Below are 24,889 nucleotides of genomic sequence, written 5' to 3' on the forward strand. Positions count from 1 at the left end.
GTCAAATTTCTGAGCAAATCTCCTGGCTTTCCAGGAAGTTGGCACAACTGGGGCTAGTGCCTGCATTCTAATGGGGTATTACTGGGGAACAGACAGGCATCCAGGTTTAACATGGCACAGGTTGTGCTGGGAATATAAATGAGAATATGACTAATAACAGAAACCCCTTCTAGCTACCAAAGACTGTCTGTGATGCCAGCATGGTGACTCAGATGGGTGACACCAGTGAAGAAGGAAGCACACTGTGGGTATCTTCATAAATAACACTTCAGATCCCTTGGGGTTTTTTTTCTCCCTTTTAAAAAAGAAAGAATTAATTCAAACATAGCTTCTTATAGGAAGGGGAAAAAGAGAAAATTTGTTACTCTCTGACTTACCTTGACCACTTAGACAAGAAAAAAAAGAACTGTCAACCACTTCCATAGTGTCATCAGGAAAGTTGAGCTTTTACCTCTTAGCTAATACAAAACTAAGCAAAAATCATTTCGAAACCTGGTGGTGGTAATAGAAATGACTCCTGCTGTGCCTTGGTATGAATTTGCCCCAGGTAGTGAGACCTCTACTTGCTGCAGTGAGTAAGCTCTGTGTATTTCTCCCTAGGTTTTAGTGTTTTCAGCCCCGGTGAAACTCTTAATTTTTCTTGCATATATTTCGATCTGCTGTGTTTACTTCAACCTGTTAAGGCAACCTGCCTTTCTTCTTTCATTTAGTGACAACCTTTATTATACATTAATTTAAGTAGGGAGGGACAGTTTGGGCTTTTACAGCTCTTCAGAGAGATGTTGCATCACAGGTCTCAATTATAGCATGAAAATTAACGTGGGGATTATTTTGCTAACCTAACACTCCTTTTGAAACCGCCTGCCTAATGCTTCTAAGAAAAAAAGGAAAAGGAAATTTACTTCCTAAAGCCATCTTCTGAGATGTTAGTCAAGATTCCTGCAGCTTCTGCACCTTGCATGGCTTAAGCAGATGGTATCAAAGAGCCAAATCATCAGGGGTTATTTTTTGTAATGTTCTATGCTAAACCCTGCAAGAAATCAGAGCTTCTATGTGAATGCAGTGTCAGATATCTAAGGATATTTGTATTCTGTGGACTTTGGGGCACAATAATTCAAGAAAGATGAGGGCTATTGGCCATAGTCCAGAAGACAGCAGGAAGAATGATCAGAGGTGTAGAAAACACAGCATATGAAAAAAGTCTTTCAATCTTCAGGTTTAGTTGTTTAGTCTAAAGGAGAGAAAAAAAAACCTGAAAGGAAATTCATAATAGCCCTTCTAGTGTGTACAACTTTGCTGTAAAGGAGGAGAAAAACATTCCTCATGTCCACTGGGAGCAGAGCAAAAAGCAGTAGTTTTAAATTACAACAAAAGAGATTTAGGTGAGACATTACAGGGGGAAAAAAAAGAAGCCCTTTCCACTGTAAGGATAGTTAAGCACAAGAATTGCCTAGGGAGGTTATGAAGAGGTTAGACAAACATCTGTCAGAAATGATTTAGGTATAGCTAATCCTGCTGTGAGATAAAGTGTTGGACTAAATAACCTTTTGAGGTCCCTTCTAGCACTATTTTCTGTGATTCTGTGATTAGGATACTGTACTCACATTGTCCTGCAGGAAGATGCTTCTGTGCAGGGATGATATCATTGTATTCTGCATCGATCGCTCGGCTTTGGTTTTGAGGTGATGGGGAGAACAGCGCTCTGATGTTTAAAACACTTTAGCTTTATTCCTAGTAATTTAGGAGCTTCAAGCAGGGCATTAGTAGCTTGGTTTTGCACTAAGGGTTATGGGTACACACCTCAGAATTAGTGGCTTTTACTGTGTCTTTAGTAGAAGGGCAACAAAGCTGGTGAGGGGTTTTGAGCACAGGCTGTATGAGGAGAGGCTGAGGGAGCTGGGGGTCTTTAACGTGGAGAAGAGGAGGCTCAGGGGAGTCCTTGTTGCCATCCACAACTAGCTGAAGAGAGGTTGAAGCCAGGTGGGAGTCGGTCTCTTCTCCCAGGCAACCAGCACCAAAACAAGAGGACACAGTCTCAAGCTGCACCAGGAGACGTTTAGGCTGGAGGTGAGGAGAAAGTTCTTTACTGAGAGAGTTGTTAGCCATTGGAATGTGCTGCCCAGGTTGGTGGTGGAGTCACCATCCCTGGAGGTGTTTAAAAAGAGACTGGATGAGGCACTTGGTGCCATGGTTGAGTTGATTAGATGGTGTTGGATGATAGGTTGGACTCGATGATCTCGAAAGTCTTTCCCAATCTGGTTAATTCTGTAATCTGTAACTTGCAGTCAAAGGCTTCTATGGGTGGATGCTCAGTTTCTGCTTATAAGCAAAATACAGGGGGGAAAAAAAATAGTCATGAAAAGTATCATAGTGTCCCATGAGTAAAACCAAAATAAAAGCATGTTCTAAAGCTGAATATAACCCAAGATGTGAAACATCCTGGAAGTGACAGATGGAGAATGATATTGAAGTGACAGATATTGTCATTATTACCTCATCAAAGAGACCATTGAAGGCATTGGTTTAAGGCTGTCCTTATCCTCTCTAACTTTGTTCTTTTCTTTGGCGTTCTGCCACCCGACAGGATTTGCATTCAGTGCTGCATTCAGCAGCAGTGTGTTTGCAATATTGCTTCTGCAGCCTGGATGTGGCTCCAGCACAGCTACACATCAGTGGGCTCTGTAAAACTCCATCTGGAGGAACAAGAAATAGGAAGCTTCTGATTTTGAAGCAGTTTAAAAGTCATGCTCTGCATGTAATGTTGACAGAGAGTGTCTGGCTAGTGCCACTGTTCCTGCAGAGATGAGGTCGTGGTGGTGTTTGATACAGGCATGTGCTGTCACACCAGAGCAGTGACTCAAGTGTGTGTTTTTCATGACTGAGACTTTTCTTGAACCCAGCAAGGAGAATGGAACAGTTCTTGATTTGTTGGTCCTGTTTGATAAAGCTAAGGATTCATCATCACATGTTTTCCCTGGCATAGTCTCATAGCTTTTCACAATTAGGTGGTTAGCTGAGACTTTGCTTGAACCAAGCAGTTTCTATATTCTTATTCAATCCCAGATTTTCACTAGGAAGGGTTGGGATGGAAGAAGACACAGTGTATGGCAGAGTGGTGAGCCAGAAAACTCATTCCCTGAGAGGACCCAGGTCAGCCCACATTCCCATTCTCCAAAAGCTGAATCCAGTAAAAAGGTCCAGGGAGCAGCAACATGGGTGCAACTGTTTTGATATAGGTTGTCTGCTAGAGGCAGAGACAATGCTAGCTTTCAAGGCTAATATGTTTGGTGAGGATCACAGGATGTTAGGGGTTGGAAGGGACCTCTGAAGGTCATCAGGTCCAACCCCCCTGCCAGAGCAGGAGCACAGAATCCAGCACAGGTCACACAGGAATGCATCCATACGGGTCTTGAAAAGTCTCTAGAGAAGGAGGGGAGAGCAGATCATGGAGGGAAGGGAACAGGAAATCAGTAGCAATATTTAACAATCTAAATGTCTGCCAGGATTCAAATATCAGCCTGCAATTCATTTCATACACCATGCTGTCTCTGCTCCTCTCTTTCTTTAGCAGTCATTAACAGAACCTGAACATGTTTGTATCGATAAACCTTTAGTTTTTCACCAAAAGCTATTAATTTGTAGAGCAATATAAATACAGGTGTAATTGTGATGTCATGTTGTCAGAAGCCCTTTCAAATACTTTTCAGAGCCACATGTAAAGTGGTAAGTATGCCATAACTAATGGTATTATTAGCTTGATTTACTGCCAGCCAGTAAGCTTTGCAAAAATCAATCCCCAGGCTCATAAAGTATCTCCCTAAAATTGACAAATTTTTACACTATCAATAACAAGAGGGAAAAAAAGGAAGTTACAGGTTTATCTCTTCCTTTCCTGTGCATTACTTGGGTGGAAGGTACCTTACAGATTGCTGTGATAGATAGGAAGCGTGTGTATGAGAGAGAGAGAGAGGTTAGAGAAGCCACAAGCTATAAAAAGTTTAGGGAAAAAATAGATCTGAGTGATGTTGAGACAATTCAGATGCCATGTCCAACAAAGACTGTCAGTAGAACAAATGTGGGTATGTTAATATATTGAACCATTAACACATGTCCTTATCATAATGGAACCTACACAATGGTAGCTCCTGTCAGATCCCTCTCGATACCCACGGTGTGTTTGTCTGATGCACGGAGAGACAACTGTATCTATTTCATTCCAGCTCTGAACTGACACTTCAATTTTAAATCACCCACAGAACACCTCAGCCTGAATTTGAGCTTGTCCCTGATACTCTTTGCTATTTGTCATGCTTCTGTATGAGTATGCTGAAAAGATGTTACAAGCAATCTGCTGCAGTCTGTCTCTGTGTGTGTGGTGCATTTGACCTCTGGACAAGAAAAGAGTTTCATCCTCCAGTGCTTTTAATTCTTATCCTTGCAGAGAGTGAATTTGTTGCTTGCATTAAAATAGTATGTCTCGTTAATGCTGAGAAGCAGTGACCCACATAGCACAATGGAATCATCCTGCTATTTCCCAGCTTTCTGTTCATGTATGTCTTAGCAGCAAATCAACTCAGAAATCATTTAATCAGTCTATCAATGCATCCTTCTTGTCAGTCATCTGAATCCTGAACATTGCAGTATCCCATCGGGCAGCACTGGGCAAAACAGGTTTGGACCTAGTACTAGATATTCAGACTCTGAAACAAAAATGGAGCTCCCAGATTGACAGCTTACACACAGAAAAATCCTAACAGGAAAAGTAGGATCTGGGAATGGTCTTGAATTTTGAGGCTCTTCAGGCTGTGGTCTGGTGCGGAGCGCAAAGCTGTGCCTGTTTGTTAGCCTTGCTGAAACGCTCCGCACGCGGTTACAGAAAGCAGTGCCCTTTTGTTCCCCCTGTGAAGAAACAAGCTTTCATTGCTTTCCTGCTATCCCCATGGGCTGAGGCTGGAGCCTGAATAGTTTACAACAGTCAGTGCTATGCAAATGTCAATCATATCTTTGCTCTGTTTATTTCCAGTATTTACATGTTGATTTAAGTGCTTGCCAGTTCTTTTAAGCGTTCTAGAGCCGACCAGGCCAACCGAGGTCTAAAGGAACAGAACACTTTATTAGTGATATGCTTAATACAGTTTTTTTCCTCTTGTAGATGCAAGATTTACGGAATACAGAAGGAGCCCAGTATAGTTCCCATCCTCAGATGGCAACCATGAGGCCAAGGGTTCAACCTGCAGATATTAGGCAGCCAGGAATGATGCAGCACGGGCAGCTGACTACTATTAACCAGTCCCAGCTCAGTGCACAGCTTGGTTTGAATATGGGTGGAAACAGTGTTCCTCACAACTCGCCCTCTCCACCTGGAAGCAAATCTGCAACTCCTTCACCATCCAGTTCAGTCCATGAAGATGAAGGAGAAGATAGCTCTAAGGTAGGCTTAGATGCTAGGATTGCTGTGTAAATGGTGGATATTTTTAGGACCTGCTAACTGAATCGTACGGCCACAGTTATTAAGGTGATACTTATGCGTCGTCGGTGGTTGACTGAAGTGAATAAAGGGTTACAAATACAGAACTTAGAGTTCCCAGTCAATTCTTCAGGCAGCTTGAGTAAATGACATCATTCCCCTTCCTGAGAGCAATCTGGAATCCTGTAACACTCTCGATTGCACAGAGGAGATGTTTGTTCCCAGTTACAGAAAGATCAAGTTACCACCGTAAAAGGTATGAGCAGTCTGTACAATATCTGCTAGTCTTTGCCACTTGGTCACAGGGTGAGGAAACAGAACATCACAGCAACCAGAACAGTAAGACCCTCTATGAACTTGGAAAAAAAAAATAATCTCACCACAAAAAATCTTGAAGACCCACTATGAATTTGTACTTTGGGAGGTGCCAACACTCCGTCAGCACGGTTTTAAGCTGTGTTTTAGTGTCAGTACAGGCAAGAAGTCATATTAGTCAGTACATAGTAAATTTCTTCACAGGATAAAAGTCAATTTCTACAGCAAGTTGTGCTAGTAAAACCTCCCCACATCCTGAAAACCTCCCCCAAAATACACAAGTGTATTATCCTAATTTTGCAGACACAAAAGCTGAGACACAGAAAGGCTGAGACTTAGCACAAAGCCATCCCATAGAGCAGGAACAGAGCACACTGGAATCCAGAACCTCTCTGGCTCTATTTTATGCTCACTGCAAAAGAGCAGTCCTGTTATGGTGTGTACCATGGCCATGTCTTGTGGGGAAAAGCTGCAGACTTGAGAGGATTGTGAAGAAAACATGTTGTGAGTCACTGAGGAGGTATAATCCAGTCAAGAAATGTAAGTCTGATGTGTTTTCAAATTATATTGTTTTTCATGCCTCAAGCTATAAAATAATCATGTAATTGGAGACGTATGCTTTTACCATGTTGTGAATAAATTCTATTTCTAAAGTTTTATTTCAGGACTTTCCCCTGATTTCACAAACTTCAGGGCTTCAAAATTACTGAATAATTCATACCTTTTAAATGAGCACTTCCTTACTGAGGGAGACTTTAGCATACAGCTAGGTAAAAATAGTTCCGAGCAGCCTTTACTTTGTCAGAATAATTCCTTTGCTACTCCTGTTGCTTTGCTAATATTTTTACATACATTGGTGGGAGCGTGCAAGATGCTGCTAACTTCTGGAGAAAACATCCACTCAAATAATTAAGACACCTTTTCTGCTCTGGTCAAATATTTCAGTTACTGAACTCATGTTTTTCCTGTACTTACTCGCTCCAGCACTTGGGGCTAGCAAAAGTGTAGGGTTTTGGGCAGCCAGTACTGCTCTGAAGCTAATTACCTCAATAAAGAAATACTAAGCACTGCAGAGCAAGTCAAATTTGGTCTTTTTTTTTTGGAAGCCAGTTTATCCAGTGTGCAACTTTTTAATAAGCCATGGTGTTTTTGAAATCTATCTTTAAAATTCTCTCATGCTCAGTCTGAGCAGAAAAAGGTGAGAAAAGGTACGATGCACAGCACAGAATTCAACTCACTCTGCTGAAGCTGATGTGTGGCCTTTAGAATTCCATGATTCTAATTTCTCTGCTAAGAGAAAAGTTTTGAGGGCAATTAAATTTGGTTAATAACAGAGGGCTTAAGTTAATCTCCAGTTATTAAACTGGAAGTTTGATGTGGGGCTGAATCACAGAATCACCAACGTTGGAAGAGACCTCAAAGATCATCAAGTCCAACCCGTCACCACAGACCTCATGACTAAACCATGGCAGGTTATGCCCTAGCCGTCTTTGGTGGCATTTCTGAGTTCTTCGTGGGAAAATCCTGCTGTTGGCCACCATTGGAGATGGGCAATGGGATGGCACACCTGATGTGATGCAGTGGTTCTGCAGTAGATCCCTCCATAAAAGACAAGAGGGTTTGAATAATCAGCCTAACAGTGAGTGTATTATTGGAGTTTATGATTTAAACTCCTCTGTGCATCTTGCTGTCACATTGCCCTTCCTGGAAGGCACAACGGGATGGGTATGGATAGTTAGAATAGCTCAGCTTTCTATGGAGATCTTTCTCTCCAGCTACTACAGTATTGCATTTTCTCAGAGGTGCTTTGGAGGGCTGCTTCTCACACCAGAAATCCCCCTCCCAGTAAAAGAAGACACAGGATGGGGACAGGAAGAGATAGAACAGCCATTCTGTGGCTGAATTCCCAGCCTGATGTGTGAAACAGGAACCACTGGCCCTCTGCTAGCAGGTTTGGTAGAGAAATCCCTGACAGCTACCTTTCTGGTTCCACCTGGAGGAATAAAATACAGACATCCCGGTGTCCTCTTCCTGTTTGCATGAGTGTATAGAAAGAGGATGACAGAAGGTATGAGCAAATATGTGTCTTGTATACACTTGGACTAGAAATGCAGTTGAATCCCTGGTGAACTGCTGATTGCCATGCATGGAGGAAATGACCATTTCAGCTTAATGTACATATTCCAAGTGCCAGTAATAAGGAAACTTCCCAAACTGATGTAGTTGTTCGTGTACTGAACTTCTTGGCTGTTCACTCTGTGGTGAATATTCAAATTGGTTTAAGCTGTATCCAACATACACAGAACTAATGGCAGCAGCTGCTAAATATCTTTTGGCAATGCTCATTCTCATAAAGGCTCTTTCATATAGACTTTTCTGGGTTTTTTACTCTAAATATCATATATTCCCTTGCATGTGAATTGAAAAGGGGAAGGGGTTGCATTATGGAGGGCTCAGATCACAGAATCACAGATGCCCTACACACTGTTGCTCTCAAAGCAAGACAGCTGTGGTTGCTTGGCCATTAGATCAGTGACCACAGTAGTGCTTTTATAAGGCTATCAGAAAGCTTCTAAGTCCATGGAACTATGAAATGTAGGCTCAGGTGAAGGATAAAACTGGTGCACAGCCCTATGTCTCTTTCATTCTGAATCTAGTGTGTGGGATTATGGTTAGATGGATTTTAAAAGGGAGAAATTAAAACCCAGTGGTTGTAAGTCACTATACAAACATTCCAAACCAAGTGGCCACTTTCCACAGGCTTTATTCTGACCACCTCAGCGGTGGAGTATTGCATTTCTGTAATTCTTGCCATCATTCATGCTGTTGGGTCATTAACCATGTAGCCAGTTATTGCCAAGCATAATTGTGAGCCGCTGGAAGCGTTGCTGGTTTGCAAGCATCTATTTGTTCCTAGATGGGTAGCAGGGCTTCTTCCACGCTCATTTGAATCTCACTTATGAGAGAATTTCAAATAATGTCTTTTAGAGGGAAGTGGGAAGAATTAACTAGCAGAAAGATGACGACTGGAGAACTGCTGCAGCATATTCTCTTTATGTGGCGGAGGTTTTACAATATTTACTTTATATGATAAGAGTTATAAGTGGGATTCTATGTTGTCTGTTCAGCCTATTATGCAGATGGTGCTTGATTAAAATCTATTTTAAACTACAGCGATTACTGCAAGATAGTGTGCATAAAACAGCTCTCCTAGCTCCATTAAAGGCTTTGGTACTATTGCAGTTTATTTTAAATATGCTTATAGACATTTTCCAGCTTCTCAGGGGATGCTTAGATATCAACGAGGTGCCTTACTTGATAGTTTTAAATCCTGCTCTAGATATTCTTGTGATCTATTATGTGTGCAACATGGTTAATGCACACTTTTTTAAAGTGAAAGATTATTGCTTTCTTGTGATAAATAAGTTAAATACATCACCATAATTAAGCAATAAGCCATGACAGGAGGTGGATTACCATGAGCTAACTACACCTCCAGGGATTTGGAGGCACAAGTCTATGCCTAGCAGAATATATATGGTTTTTATTTTATTTCCCATCTGTCTCTGCTTTGGTGGTTAGGAGTGGAGTCTATGAAGCTGATAGAGTGATGGGAGCATAAGGTAGGCCATCATCTCAGCCATTTGCAAGGTTATTAGTAGTGGAATTCTGGTATTCTTTTTATTTCGTTATTTTCATATAGGACAAACAGAATTTCCCCTGTGAGTACTCACTTTTTAACAGTGGGCTTTTGAAGTCTCTTGATCATTTAGTTTGGAGAGTAAGATTTTAGAGTTGTTCTCACAGCAGCTTGCCGGAAGTCTTCTTGCACAAGTTCCTTCAGCGTATCGCCTGGTGCAAAGGTAGTTTGATGTGGTGTCCTAACACACAGAGGACTTTTAGATCTCATTGATCCAAAAATACTCTGAGCAAGGAAAACTTTTAGAAAATAATATTGCTTTTACATGAGTGAGGGGAAAAGCTACACAGCTAAATCCAGATGGATCAGAAGAGATAGTCCAAAGGGGTCTAGTCTGTCTGTACTGGTAAAGCTTTGTTCCTTCAGATTTTAATTGGAAGATGTTTAGTGAAATGTCTTTAGCCTGAATCATTTCATTCACCATCAGATCCTCTTCAAAGTCCCTAGAAGGTGTCCCATCATTGTTTTGAACACTAGTCTTGGGTAGTCCTGGGAAAGAGTGAGGATGAGGGAAAGGTAGAAATGACGGCGTTTCTGCTGCCTACAGGTGGTTCACGTGGCTGAACTGGTGGTCAGGCTGTAATGAAACTAATTTCATTTCAATTTATTCATGGTATGCATGTTATAGCCATTAGCAATAAAACTTAGAAGAGGTGAAAAGATGACCAGGTCAACTATAAATGAGATTATAACAATTATATGAAAGCAAAGTGTAAAGCGTTTTGAGGGGGGAAAGTTACCTAATCTGGAATGCTTATGGATTTTTATATGGGACTAAGTCAGAGGGTGTCAATATTTGGCCTGTCAAGGATGACAACTGAAATTCCCTTTTTGCATGCAATAGCCAAAATCTCTGAGTACCACAGAAGCAGTGTCAATGGATGGACTGAATTAAATTAGCCTTTTTTTATAGCACCGTTCTGCTTTTATGTTGCAGGTCAATGGTGGAGAGAAGAGACCTGCTTCAGATATGGGCAAGAAACCCAAAACTCCCAAAAAGAAGAAGAAGAAGGACCCAAATGAGCCACAGAAGCCTGTGTCTGCCTATGCATTATTCTTTCGAGACACTCAAGCAGCCATCAAGGGCCAAAACCCCAATGCTACTTTTGGTGAAGTCTCTAAAATTGTAGCTTCAATGTGGGACGGCTTAGGTGAAGAACAAAAACAGGTACAAAATGTGCTGTAGCTCAGAGGCTTTGTTTCAAGGAAGTGCTATCAGGGTCATCTAAGCACTGTAGGCAGCTTCTTTTGTTTGTTGGGACGAAACTTGAGTATGTGCCATTTCAGGCATGTGATTTAAAGAAGCTGAGATAAGGAGAGTATTGTTTCATTGCTTCTCTGTGACACCAGTTAAGAGGAATTCTTTTAGTTTTGGGGTGTGATGTAACATTGTGGGTTGTACTTAGGACTGGTTTATGCCAGTCCTATGCCATGATGGCATGATGGCATTGCCTTGTCTATGACTGTGTGGTGTGAGAGGACCTTGCTGCCAAAAACTATACCTGTGCAGTGGGACCTGACATATATCTGAGCTCCCAGATGCATATGGGTCCCTGCCCCGTGATGCCAGAAAGGGACCTGAGCTCCCATCTTCTCCTGACCCACTGGGCTTTTATGAGAGAAATTAGAGATGTGTTCACCCAGAGGGATCTAGGATGGACCCTGACAGATTGACAGTGTTCTGGGATATTCCCAACATACATGTGGGCTGTGGAAATCCTATTCCATACTTGCTTCTATCTTCCATGGAAAAGCCTTGGTGCTGCAGTGAGGTAGGCAGAGATGGATCCAAAACTTTGACTGCCTGAAAACTCAAACTTACTGTGTCTGGTATCCATGGTTGAATAAGGTCAGCATTTGGAAGGTTTAACTAGAGGAAAGGCAACTTTCTGAGCAGGAGATCAAAGAAGTGGCATGTCAGGGTTATTTTGTTGTGTTGTCTTTTTCTTCTCCCTTTTTCAATATGTCCAGCAAAGACCAAAGTTATGTCATAGAATCATAGAATAGTTGCTGTTGAAAAAGACCTCTAAGATCAAGGGCCCCTCTACTCAGCTCTGGTGAGACCCCACCTGGACTACTGTGTCCAGTTCTAGAGCCCCTATTACAAGGGGGATATGGACATGCTGGAAGGTGTCCAGAGAAGGGCCATGAGGATGAGCAGAGGGCTGGAGCACCTCTCCTGTGAGGACAGACTGAAAGAGTTGGGGCTGTTCAGTCTGGAGAAGAGAAGGCTCTGAGGTGACCTTATTGTGGCCTTCCAGTATCTGAAGGGGGCTACAGGAAGGCTGGGGAGGGACTTCTCAGGATCTCAGGTAGTGATAGGACTAGGGGGAATGGAATGAAGCTGGAGGTGGGGAGATTCAGGCTGGAGGTGAGGAGGAAGTTCTTCCCCATGAGAGTGGTGAAGCCCTGGAATGGATTGTCCAGGGAGGTGGTTGAGGCCCCATCCCTGGAGGTGTTTAAGCCCAGGTTGGATGAGGCTCTGGCCAGGCTGATCTAGTGTGGGGTGTCCCTGCCCATGGCAAGGGGGTTGGAACTAGATGACCCTTACTTGCAACCCTGATTGATTCTATGATTCTAAGTCCAACTGTTGAGTAATAGTTCAAGACTTTATCATGGAGATAAACCTAAAAGACTACAAAATGCACATTTCCTTTGAGCTTCTCATTTTGTTAGCAATCCCAGCAGAAAACTGAAGTCTTTCCACAGGAACCCTGTGTAAATGCAGTGTGAGAAAACCTAAACTTCCAGCTTTAACTTGGAGGGTTTTTTTTATTTATGGTTGAAAGCAATAACTGAATAATCCCTGCACTGGAATGGCAGGAAAAAAAAACCCCAAAACATTTCTTTTCCTTATCTCTGTTGTCCTTAATTTAAGCTGGAACACAGCAGAATGCTGTGTGATGGAATCCACATGACATATCCATTAGGCAAAAAAAAATGGCTACAACTAGATTTGCAAGCCAATTATTCCAAGAGTTGGAGTTAGCATTTCTTTGCTGCTCTTTGACTCGTTTTGCCTACTCATTATCATCTATTAAGCAGATTGTTGAAGCTCCAGGCCCTTTCTAATCCAGCGCTGTAGAAAAAGAACAAAAGTCCCTATTTAAAAATAAATATTAACACACACACACACAAAATAATAGCAATCCTATTTTCTAGAATAAATCTAAACTCCTCCTTTATTCCATTAGGGATGTAATAGTACAAAGTAATGATTACAAGACATCTTAACTGACTGTAGCCTGTATTTTAAAGGCCTAATTTTTTCTTCAGATCCAGAGCATTAGTAACTGTTATGAAACCTATGTCTCTGCTAGGGAAATTGGACTCTAAAAATACAGATGATTAATGTAGCATTTGGAATTTAGCATTGAAGAAGCTTCAGGAACTCAAAAATAGTTAAATAAAGAAACAATAACATCATTAGAGGAGTACTTTGTTGATGAATTATACTTGCTGAAAAAGGATTCAATTATCATAAAGCTTCTGGCTTTTATGTTTTGGAAGCTAATGCATATTCTGGAGTTTAAATAGAATTATGTTTCCTGAATTGGAACTCTTTTTACTATTGAAATAGTAAATATAGATGAATCAGAAAGTAGGACATAATGTAGCTATTCAGAAAGAAGAATAACTTTCATGTGTCCACGCCAAAACGAGATCTTCTTTGTTCCTGCAACCTGAGCCAGTTTTTTGTGGTGGGTTTTTTTTTTTTCCTGAAATGCATAGAATTCTTCTTGTTTATTCCTGGAGACTGACCACAGAATAAATGAAGGTATTGAAACTCAGTACAGCAAAGACCTGAGGGCAGTATATGTATGTCCAAGCCTTTGCAACAAAACGTTGATAACCTGACATATCAGACTGCAGCTTGAAAGGATTTGTGCAAGAACCACGTATGCTTTTCAAACTGTCAGGGAAGTAGGAAAATGTTGTTTGGAAGAGTAGGATTTGAATGACAAGAAAAGGAAATGTTAGCATGGGCTAGGTGATGGTGGGTGCCTTAAGTCAGGGGGGAATTAGACTTGAAAGAGATAACCCTTTGACGCTCCTGTGAGAGCGCTGCCATTTATTAAAGCAGATCCCAGCATACTTCCCCTCTTATTTTACCATACAAAGACATTTGCATTTTTGGGTCATATGCTACAACTGTTCCCATTAATTTCAGAGTGTGCCTGTGTTTTATATGTCCCAAACTTTCTGCACAGGGCAGTTTAGCAGTTAGAAGATCTTCAGTGCTGGTGGTGGACTCAGTCAAGGTTTCTTCTCCAATGCCGAATTGAGTCCCAGAATCAGGAGCAGGGGCTGGGCATTTTCTCTCAACTTTTAACATTTTAAAACGTTTTCTGAAACTGTTCAGATTACCAAACCTGTGAATGAAAAGCAGCTGTAGCAACAGCATGTGGAGGTACATTCCCCTCGGTGCTGAAGCCTCAGCGCAGGGGTATTTTCAGTGGCTTTTCTAGTTCCTCTCTTATGATCACAAACCCTGGTTTCTCCATAGTCAGTACTACACTCTGTGCATCCCATTTTTATAGCTTATTTATGTACACCTTTGCCCTTTGCACACATTTTTACTGCAAAGGGGAGGAAAATAGCCCCCAGGAAAGAGAGTTCAGCGTGCTAAATGGTTGAGTCTCTGGCTTTCAGACAGAACGCTGGTTCAAACTGGGTAAAAAGGCTACTTAGGTCATTTTCTGTCCTTAGATGAAAAAGGAAAGTCATTTTAAATCAGTACCAGATGTGTGTGTGTACTAAATGAACCTTAAGTTTCTAATTGGAGTCCTGGTAAAGCTGTAATAGATGTGGCAAATTACAAACAAAATGTTCTTGTTTACGTTAGTCTAAGTGTAAAACTTCAGCCAAGGACCGTAATAAATGAGCTATTATTGTAAGGATTGGCCTGAATGCCTGTTCAGCATTCAACAGAATTAATCTCTGGTGTAACTTCAGTGACCTAGCTGAAATCTAGCAAGAATTAATCTGGCCTCCTATCAAGAGCTTAGTTCCTGTATGTACATATAGGTGTGTATGCGTGCTTACTTAAATGTTAGCCCTGCCTTGCATGAAGGAGGTTGGATTCACCTGAAGAACCCCAAATGCAATGATCAGAGGAAGCTGGGGAAGCAACTGCTTGAGTGCTTGTAACATATGCCTTCTTTCAGGCTGCATAATTCATACCCAGTAATATTAGCTGCAACAGTTCAGCTCAATAGCAACACCTCATTATTTTATCCCTCAGTATTTATTCCTATGTTTGACGCCTCATGAAATTACTGTTAATGTGTTTATATAAGGGCAGATCTGACACAAGTGGGAAGAATTTAATTTCCCACTCATTCTTTCCTGCTGATGTGTCCTCTTCCCCTGGTAGAAGTGGCAAGTGTAAATAGTTAATTTGCTTCAATTATGAGCCTGTCCTGCTAAATTAGAAGCAGCAGGAATATGAAGAGCCAGAATTATACTTATGAGGCAGCTGACAAATCCTCAGAGCTCACGAAATCGAGTCATTTGCTCCTCGTTGGTGCTCAAAGACCCACTAGATAAAAGCTGCAGCTTATTCTTTAACATCTGATGGACTATGCTACCATTACTCAAGTACGTTGAAGTCCTCCTGCATTAGTGTCAACATTTGTGATGCTCTTACCATTTTTGTTACAACTCACAGGCTTCCAAAGCTTTCTCTTTTGGTCACTAAAAATAACCCAGAGTGATCTGGGCATGAGAAATAGCAAAGCATATCTTTTAAGTTTCTCTTTTGATCATGGGGAACTTTTAGATGCAGCAGCAGATTCTTCAGTGCCAAGATGAATCAGGTAGATCAGGAGAGGGTTTGCAAGTGGTGATGGACAATTCAAGTCTCCAAAGCTTCTCTTGTGATGTGAGATATCATAAGTCAGACCAAAATGGACCCAAGATCAGCATTTCAGGAGACCTTGGCTCTGCCTGGCCTCGGGAGGCACCTAACCTATCTCCTTCTCCCTCCCAGGGTGCAAGGCTGTGCTGATGTCCAGCTAGTTTCAAACCATCACCTCCTCTTGCAGTGTCACAACAGCCCCTGCTAAAAAGTTTGTCTCCCTTTCTCTTACTGGCCCCCTTAGGCACTAAAAGGCCACAAGAAGGTCTCCGCAGAGCTTTATTTTCTCCAGGCTCAACTCACTCAGCCTGTCCTCACAGCAGAGGTGTTCCAGCCCTTGCATCATTGTTGTGGCTTCCTCTGGAATTGCTACAGCAGGTCCATAGAGTTAATTTTCTACTTGTTCTTCTTTCTCACCCTTTATCCATATGCATAGTAGGAACAGCTTAAAGCACTTGCATGTAAAACTGGATTTAGGCCCAATTATTGCCTTCCATTCAAGCTCATAGCCTTATTTTTAAGACAAATAATACCAGCAAGTGCAAGTAATCCCCACAGAAACCATATGTTTGGTGTCATCTGCTTTGCACCCAACTTTCATCTAACAGGTTTCAGATCAGACATGCAGTCCTGCTCCTGTAAGCTGCAAGCATCAAGCCTGTGAGGTCAAATTTAGGCCTGGCTCAAATGGCTGCAATTCCCAGTGATCTCCATGCAGTCTCACTGTTTGTGCTAGAGCTGAATTTGGCCTGTGCTCTCTCCCCTGCGTGCCAGAAAGACGGATTTCTTTCCCCTAAGCCTCTAATATGTCATCAGTGTCTTTTTCATGCTCTACAGTCAAAGAGACTGCTGAGCCATACAGCTAGCCCTGGGCCTCTCTCTGTTACTCTATGTACCTAGATTAAAAACCAAATGGGAACATATTTCAGTATCCATTAAGCAATTCTGAGGATGGTGGATTTTTTTTTCCTGGCTGCTGTGGGAATATCTCTCTTCACATTTTAGAGGAGTGTGTGCAGCTCTAAGGTGCCTTTGCTTGCAAAACCAGAAGATTAAAACTAGAGATATGTCTCCCTCTTGGAAAAAAAAAAAGAAAAAAAGGCACATTTTCTCTATGAGCTTAGGTATGTAGAGCCAGGAAGGACAGTCTGAATGTGGAATTTAAGTCTGGATTGCAGCCTACTGTATTTTATCAGATGCCATTCCTGTAACCGTAGCCTGTGAAAGTGACACTCCCATGGGTAGTAACAGTGTGGAGACCAAAAAGGACAGAATGGGTCATGCTGCTCTCTGGTTTGCTAATTTTGCATAGACTGGTTTGGGGAAGGTTTGGAACACTTCCCATCAGAACAAATGTGGGCACTTGTACATCATTTTAGAAGACAAACGTGATTTGCTTGCAAGGGTCAGCTCTAAAGAGATATCCACAAGATAAACTGGAAACTTCCCCTTCTTTGCTGCCCTGTAGCAGCTGTTTAGGCGAATCCAGGGGAGCAGCATGGTTCTGCAGAATGTACTTTGTCAGCTAGGGGACACAAAGCTTTTTCAGACTACATGTGTGCCTGTGTGAGTCTCTTTTTCTCCTGAGAGCATCAGTCAGTTAGCTCATTCTCCTCAAGGCTCCAGTATCAAAGGGGGCTGTAGCCAGTGGTGCCTTCATCCATTTGCACCTGATACTCAAAACTGAAGATAAGTTTGAGGAGGTTTGGAGGTCTCTTTTGCTCTTGTGAGGATGATTAGTGGAAAGGAGGTCTGTTCCCCCAAGGGAGCATGGGTGCAAGCCACTTGGGACAGGGAAGGAGTCCTACTGTGTAGTGTGTTGGGATGTGTTGATTATTTTCCACAAGCAAGTTGAGAGGAAATTCAGTGGGAAAAGATGACTAACCAGAACACAAACTTGGCTCCAGGCATTGCAGGTATATTTCAGTTAGATATATCAGTGATGAGTTTCATGTTATCCAGTATGTAGAAGAGCACAGGAGTCACTAAGCCTGCCACAAGGAATTTATGATCCAGGAGGACAAGACCTAAGCAGCAGTTGAAATATATAAACCAAAGTATGGCCTGAAGTTGGCATCATAAAACAGAAGTGCAGGTGTTCTACTGTGGGTTTCATTTGGTAAAACTGGTATTTCTGAGTGCTTGTGGCCAACCATACAGCCCCAAACCCTTCCATCTCCAAAGGAAACTTTTGGGCAGTCAGTTTAAGGATCTATAACTCTATTAAGGATAGGATAGGATAGGATAGGATAGGATAGAATTAGGATAGGCTAGGATAAGGATAGAGTAGAGTAGAATAGAATAGAATAGGGAATGGAATGGAATGGAATAGAATGGAATGGAATTAACCAGGTTGGAAAAGACCTCTGAGATCACTGAGTCCAACCTATCATCCAACACCATCCAATCAACTAAACCATGGCACCAAGTGCCCCATCCAGTCTCCAAATAGGAGAGAGACTGAGTTCAGCCCTCAGTGTAGGTTGCTACAACACTGGTAGTCCACAAGTGTGGTCAGCCCAGGGCACAGGAGCTAAAGGGTGTCATTGCAATGGCCTGGGGGCTGCTCCCAGGCCCTTGTCTTAACAATGGGAGAGCCTAGGGCATTCCTTTTCCCCCGGTGGCCTAATTCAAATGCTATCTGACATATTTATGTGCACAAGGTAGAGTTTATACTTACTCCTTTTGGAAAGTATCTCCTGCACTGCTTCATGCTTTCCTGAGCAGCATAAGGGAGCTTGAAGCTACCACACTGGGTGTATTTTGGAAATGCAATTAAATAACAAACTGAGAACCTGAGTATTATCCTGTGTAAATTTGCATTCATGGAGCACAGTAGGAAAACAATGTAGGCAGCTTCCATCTGTAGACAAATGAATGTAATCTTGCTGGTTTAGTCTCCAGCAAGCTGAAGAGAATAGGCATAAATTAAGCTGACCCACCCTGCACAGACAAATTATGTTATTTCTGCCAACATTCAATTTTCACAACTGGGACAATATAGAAAAATAAAATGTTGTGCAAGGAAACAAATCTGCTGCTGAATCAGAATGGGCCTTTATGGACTGAATGACAGTCAGTTGACATTCAATTATCATGTTAATTGAATTAAAGCAAGCAAGAAATGACTTAATTCCATAACTATATGTTCCTGTCAAGTCACTTATTTAATAATTGTGGCTTGCTCGACAGAGGAGGGGAAAATGACCTTCTAAAAGATTTCTGAGACCTTAAAAATAAAACTAAATGTTGCCCCTATCCACTATAGTTAAGCAAGAGAACAGAAACCTGCTTCTGGTTACAGGAAAAATGTATTATTGGGAATTATGTCTCTCATCTTTTGGCATTGTCTTAAGCATGAAACTCAAAAGAGCTTCAGCCATTTTCTGGAGCTTGCTTGGATGATGGCACAGGCCTTTTTTCCTCCCCAAAAGCACTGTAAGGATGCAGGGAGAGGCATCTGACTTGCTCTGACCTGTTAGAGGTGCTGCTAGAAGTACTGAGGATGCTCCTCACTTGCCCTGCCTTCATGAGCCCCCAGTACAAGTCCAGTCCAGCACAAAGCCAGGGAACTGCTACCCACTGCCACAGTCACTTGCCTTCAGAGAAAAATATTGACAGCCAGACCTTCTTGCTACTCATGAAAATTAGGAACTCCCAAGAAGGGCAGAACTTACCCTGACTTTCAGTATAAGCCAGGACTAACCAGAATTTCTCAGAACCATAGAATGGTGGTGTTGGATGTGGCACTTGGAGCCAGGGTTTAGTTATCAGGAGGTGTTGGGTATTAAGTAATAGGTTGGACTTGGTGATCCCAGAGGTCTTTTCCAACCTGGTTGATTCTGTGATTCTGAGACAAAGCATAAAATGAACTTGGTAGACATTGAGGTAGGAAATAATTAAATGTTTGCATGATGAAGTTCCTGTGAAGCAGTGATGTGTCAGATGGAGATTTGCAGAACTGTGGTGAGCTTCATATTGTTGAGTTAACCTTGTAAAATACGACCGTTTGAGGGAAAAGTCAGGTCCCAGAGGGCTCCTTCAATATGCCCTGACTGGAGGAGCACGGCAGGAGTGCACACTTTTTCTATTTGTGTAATGCAAAGCCAAGCCCAAGGTGGAAGCAGCAGATATGTGATCTTTGGAAGATCATTATTCTGTGTAAATTTCTTTGTTCAGCCCTGTTTTTCAGGCCGGCTGTGGGAAGGAGGCAGAGGCATCGCGATGCGCCAAGCGGTGCGACTTCAGTCTTTGTTCCGCAGGTCAAGCTGAAATTCCTTTCAGCAGCTGGGAACAGATTGTTGACTCATTTATTTCCTTTTTTCTTTTTAAATTCATTTTCAAAACAAACAGTGTGTTTCCCTAATAATCACAAGAGATTATGACTTAAAAAGCAAATTGCTACCAGTTTGTTGTTTTGTTGGGGTTTTTGTTTTTGCACAGCAGTAGGAGACCAGCCAACACTATATATTTATCTTAATCTGCAGAAATTACAAGGGTGTACAGATACAGTTGCACAGCTAAAACCAATCTCTTTCCCCCCTCCCCTCTCTCTGTCTTTATATTTACACTTTTAGAAACCTAAGACTTCTCTGTTTCCATTATGATCTTTTGCTTCCCTGGGAAGCAAAATCTTTAATCCTTTTAGGCAGCCTCTGAGTTTTGCCAGCTTGTATCTGAGGTTTGTTCTGTCTCTGAAAGCAAAGGCTCAGTGAAACAAAAAAATGTGTCATGGGCACATTCTTTATAAAAATGGTGCTGTACTGGATCCTTCCAGCCTGACACTGCCACTGTATTGTCCTCTGTGTGTGCTGCCAGGCCCTCTTCATTCCAGGTTCTGCTGGTTTGAGCGCATTGGAAGATCAAAAGAGATCACTTTGGAGCTTGCTAAAGTTCATCCCTCTGGGGAGGAGATGTGCCTGTGTGTTTTTCAGCTATGGAACTCAGGAAAACATCCCAAATTTGTAACAAATAGCTATGCCCATCTTTGGCCTTTGAGTCACTCAGTTAAGTAGGCAGTGTGGAGTAGGAGGGGAAAGACGGATAGTTTTTAGTCTCTTTAGGGAGGCTTTCTGCAGGTGCCCAGGTTGTGCACCTGACTGGAGAAGTGTACAGCAGAGGCTCAAAGCTGCAGTTCCATTTTATGTTGTGAATCCCAAATGCCATTGGGCAGATGAATTAACCTCTGGCATATGACTTAAAAATGGTGAAATATAACAGCAATAAAAAAAGTAAAGCTTCTTTCCCTTTGTCTCCCTTACTTTTAAAACTTCCATTTGGATTTCTTTTAAGCTTCCCCTGCAACCAGAAAGACTAAGAGTCAATCCTGTATAGTTACATCAAGGCAAGAAGCTTGCAGGGCTCCTAAATCTACCTTTTCAGAAAAGAAAGCAATCAATCAAACCAACAAAAAAAAACCAAACCAAAACTTGAGGAGTGAGAAATTCATGACAATATTTGCAAAGAGAAATGCTGACTTACTCCTGAATCTGTCACTGCCATGGCTGACAGCAAAGCATTAGCTAGGGTCAGAAACTGGTTTTCCTCCTGAGAACTTTCAACCCCAAATATCTATGTGTGCTTTTCTAGCATCACATTACTGCAGTGCTATGGGGTCCTGCTTAACCCTGCAGATAATCTTTGATCTTGAAATCTGGGCGAAACTGAAGTGATTCTCTGAGCTCTTTATTAGGAGATTGTGCACATGCTGCATTTAAAATAATTTGGTGAGTTGAGAGAAATGTACAGAAATAGCTCCATGCTCCTGAGAAGTTAATTAGACTGATATGGGATCAAGACTGGAATAATGACTAACATTTATTATCTTTAGCAGCTCCCTGAGACTTCTGTGACTGCCCCCAACAGTTTATCCAGGGAAGACAACCTCTTGGCTGATCTGTGTGGGGCCATCATCTCCTCCTTCATTTAGCTGGAATGTCTTTTTGCATATTCTCTTCTTCCCCAGAGGGTTTTAACTCATCTCACAAGTGGAAGCCAGTAGGGAGGCCCACACCTGCCACTCCTCATCCCTAAAGGTCCCGTTTAAAAGCACACCCTGCGCTTCAGTTGAAAATTAAACCTGAGATGCTGGGAGGGATGTTGTTTCCTGAGTCCTGCTGGGTGGTTAAAGGGTGTTTCAAAGTTGAAACAGTATTTTCTTTAAGATAGTTGATGTTTATTGTTTCACCTCTTTAAGCAACACGAGGGGGAAAGGCTGTTTACCTAGAAGGACCTTATGAAGATGCATAAGGCGCACCGGTGATACGTAAAAACAAAGCCAGATTAATTTACCAATGTAACACTCTTTGTTTTTAGGTGTACAAAAAGAAAACTGAAGCTGCCAAGAAGGAATATCTGAAGCAGTTAGCTGCCTACAGAGCAAGCCTTGTATCCAAGGTAACACATAATGTATATCCATATACACATATAGAGTGACATATTGCAAAGCATTTTCAGTTCCATAGTATTTAGTGCAAATAGCCTTGTTTGTTATCCCCTTAAACTTAGGTTTAAGGTGCAAATGCTCAATAAAAAGTCATCTCTCCATGAAAAGACATCCTTTTGCTACTGGTCATAGAGACAGCACTGCTCCAGACCGGGAGTGTCATCACAGCCCAACAGAGGAAGGAGATACTGGAACAGGTTGCTTAGAGAGGTGGTAGATGCTCCACCACTGGAAATACTCAAGGCCAGGTTGGATGGGACTCTGAGCAGCCTGATCTAGTTAAAGATGTACAGTCATAAGAGATTTTGGGATGTCAGGAAATGATAGGACTGGGAGGGAATGGATCCAAGCTAGAGGAGAGAAGCTTTAGATCAGACGTTATGAGGGAGTTCTTCACTACGAGGGTGTTGAGGCACTGGACCAGGTTGCCCAGGGAGGTGGCAGAAGCCTCATCCCTGGAGGATTTGAAGTCATTTTCTGAGGTTTGCTTTCAGAAACAAGAATGAAAAGATTGTTTATCAGTTCAGTGCCTGAATCCATTTGTGCAAATATTTAACTTTCTTGTTAGTCAGAAAAGCACTGAAGCATTTTCTTAACTTTTAAGCAATTATTTAAATTCTGCCCATAACGTAATGGTTTCCTCCAGTGTGGAAAGTATCAGAATATAAACTTAATGAAGCTGAGTCCTAATTGCTTACTCACGAACACACTCAATGAATCCAACAGAGCTGGCATGTAACTAAAGCAAGTCCATTTTGGAATAAGGATGTTAAAACCCCCAGATGTAATATTAGATCAGTATATTTTAAATTATCATTATTAAATATTTATGTGGCACCAGAGGAGTTGTAGTGCTTTGGACAAGCATGTAAGCATGAAGAAATATATCTATCTACCTACCTATCTAAAATACATGATTAAGACTGGAGTCCATCTGGTCTTTTATGTCCGTGTGTTAAATTATCTTCCATAAAAGCTACTTTGGGAGAATGTTATTAAGATTTCAAGGGCTCGTTCTCCAAAGTTAATAGATGCCAAAAGTAACATACCTTTTTTTTGTCAAAAATGCTGCCATGCAATATTGATGAGCTGCTCACGTGGTCTGCTTTACACTTTACACCACACTCTGTGCGAGTCTCATCTCATATGCTTAGCATCAGGTGTTCGCCCTGGGAGCTCCTGGGTTGTCTTTGCTGCCTCTTGTTTAACCTCGCTTCTTTACAGGATCTTCTGTGCTGCTCATCCCAGCAGTGTTTTGGTGGTATAAAGACAAGCTGAAAGAATTGAGGCTGCTCAGCCTGGACAAGAGAAGGCTCCAGGGAGGCCTTATAGCTGCATTTCAGTGTCTGAAGGGGACCTACAGGAAGGCTGGGGAGGAACTGTTTAGAAGGGCTTGTAGCAGCAGGACGAGGAGCGATGGTTTGAAACTGGAGCAGTTCTGGTTGAAGTTAGTCACACATACAGAGAAGTCATTCAGACACCCAGGATGTATACTTTCAGACTGTTATTTGACAAAATCATGGCTGAAAATAGTGGAAGTGTCGCCAAAGCCTTCAGTAACAGGATTGCCAGTCTCTCTCTAGTCCAATTTTAAAAGCTTTAGTGATGCCTGTACCTAGTAAATAAGGTAGACATATGTTTGTGTAAACATGTCAGTTATGCATTCATTCCCATTTAATCTAGCAGTTTATTTCCTGCAATGTCTCCTCTTTAATTTATTTTCCTTTGTATCACTATTGAAATTAATGGGGACTGTTGTTGAGTTTGCTCATATGTGTAGCAGTTGATATGTAAAGTCAAAAACCCATTACAAAGCATTATCTCCTCTGCTATGCAGATTGCCATATTGCTTATAGTACTGACTAAGCTTTTGCATTGTAAACAAGTGTCTTTATATTTGCCCTTAGTTGCAACTTTTACTACTATTCAGGTCCAGAAATGCAGTCTCTGGTATCTGGTAATTTGTACAGCATTACATAAAATGCTGTGAATTGCAATTTTACTTTTTTTTTTTTCCCATAAAACAAGCACTTTTTTTTTTTCTAGCTTAACCAGCTTTTTTTCTGGCTGACATCAGAGTTTTGCTACAGCTTTCAAATATATGTGTATACTTAAAACATATATTTATATATATATATATATGGGTAAACATTATTTTCATAGATTACATATCATAGACTCACAGAATGGGTTGGAAGGGACCTTTAGAGGTCATCTAATCTCACCCACAGATGGATAAAAGTGCATCTATGTGTATTTATATAGCTATATATTAGAATCATAGAATCAACAAGGATGGAAAAGACCTCAAAGATCATCAAGTCCAACCTGTCACCCAAGACCTCATGACTACTAGACCATGGCACCAAGTGCCATGTCCAATCCCCTCTTGAACACCTCCAGTGATCGTGACTCCACCACCTCCCTGGGCAGCACATTCCAATGGCTAACAAATCTCTCTGGGAAGAACTTTCTCCTCACCTCCAGCCTAAGCCTCCCCTGGCACAGCCTGAGATTGTGTCCTCTCGTTCTGGTGCTGGTTGCCTGGGAAAAGAGACCAACCCCCACCTGGCTACAACCTCCCTTCAGGTAGTTGTAGACAGCAATAAGGTCTCCCCTGAGCCTCCTCTTCTCCAGGCTAAGCAACCCCAGCTCCCTCAGCCTCTCCTCACAGGGCTGTGCTCGAGGCTTCTCCCCAGCCTTGTTCCCCTTCTCTGGACACATTCAAAAGTCTCAATGTCCTTCTTAAATTGAGGGGCCCAGAACTGGACACAGGACTCCAGGTGTGGCCTAACCAGTGCTGAGTACAGGGGCACAATGCTTTCCCTGCTCCTGCTGGCCACACTATTCTTGGTGCATGCCAGGATGCCATTGGCCTCATATTCTGTGTTTAATATGCATAATGTATATGTGCATATAAGCTATACCTATATGTGTTAGCCATAGAAATAACAAGTTGAGCTGTATGAATAGTTCAAAGAGCTTCTCTTCCCTGTTTTGTTCTCCCTGGCTCAATGAATCTTTAATTCTCTCCATGTAGTGACACAACTCCAAGTTTCACGCAGACATATTTTAGCAGCTATGGCTGAAGCAGAAACCTCT

At 41.9% G+C, this 24,889-nt stretch overlaps 1 protein-coding gene across 2 annotated transcripts in view; it reads left to right on the forward strand.

The window, feature by feature from the left end:
* TOX (thymocyte selection associated high mobility group box) overlaps window positions 1-24,889 on the forward strand; it is a 208,434-nt gene that overhangs the window by 169,590 nt on the left and 13,955 nt on the right. Inside the window, exons 4-6 of one of the 2 annotated variants that reach the window (XM_009904102.2) lie at window positions 5,153-5,431; window positions 10,420-10,650; window positions 21,658-21,738. In XM_009904102.2, coding sequence (XP_009902404.1) covers window positions 5,153-5,431; window positions 10,420-10,650; window positions 21,658-21,738 — 591 coding nt within the window. The remainder of the gene's footprint in view (window positions 1-5,152; window positions 5,432-10,419; window positions 10,651-21,657; window positions 21,739-24,889) is intronic. The other variant, XM_054179297.1, reaches the window with a different exon arrangement.

This window comes from Dryobates pubescens, chromosome 3 (genome assembly GCF_014839835.1).
Source record: "Dryobates pubescens isolate bDryPub1 chromosome 3, bDryPub1.pri, whole genome shotgun sequence".
NCBI classification, from domain to species: Eukaryota; Metazoa; Chordata; class Aves; order Piciformes; family Picidae; genus Dryobates; species Dryobates pubescens.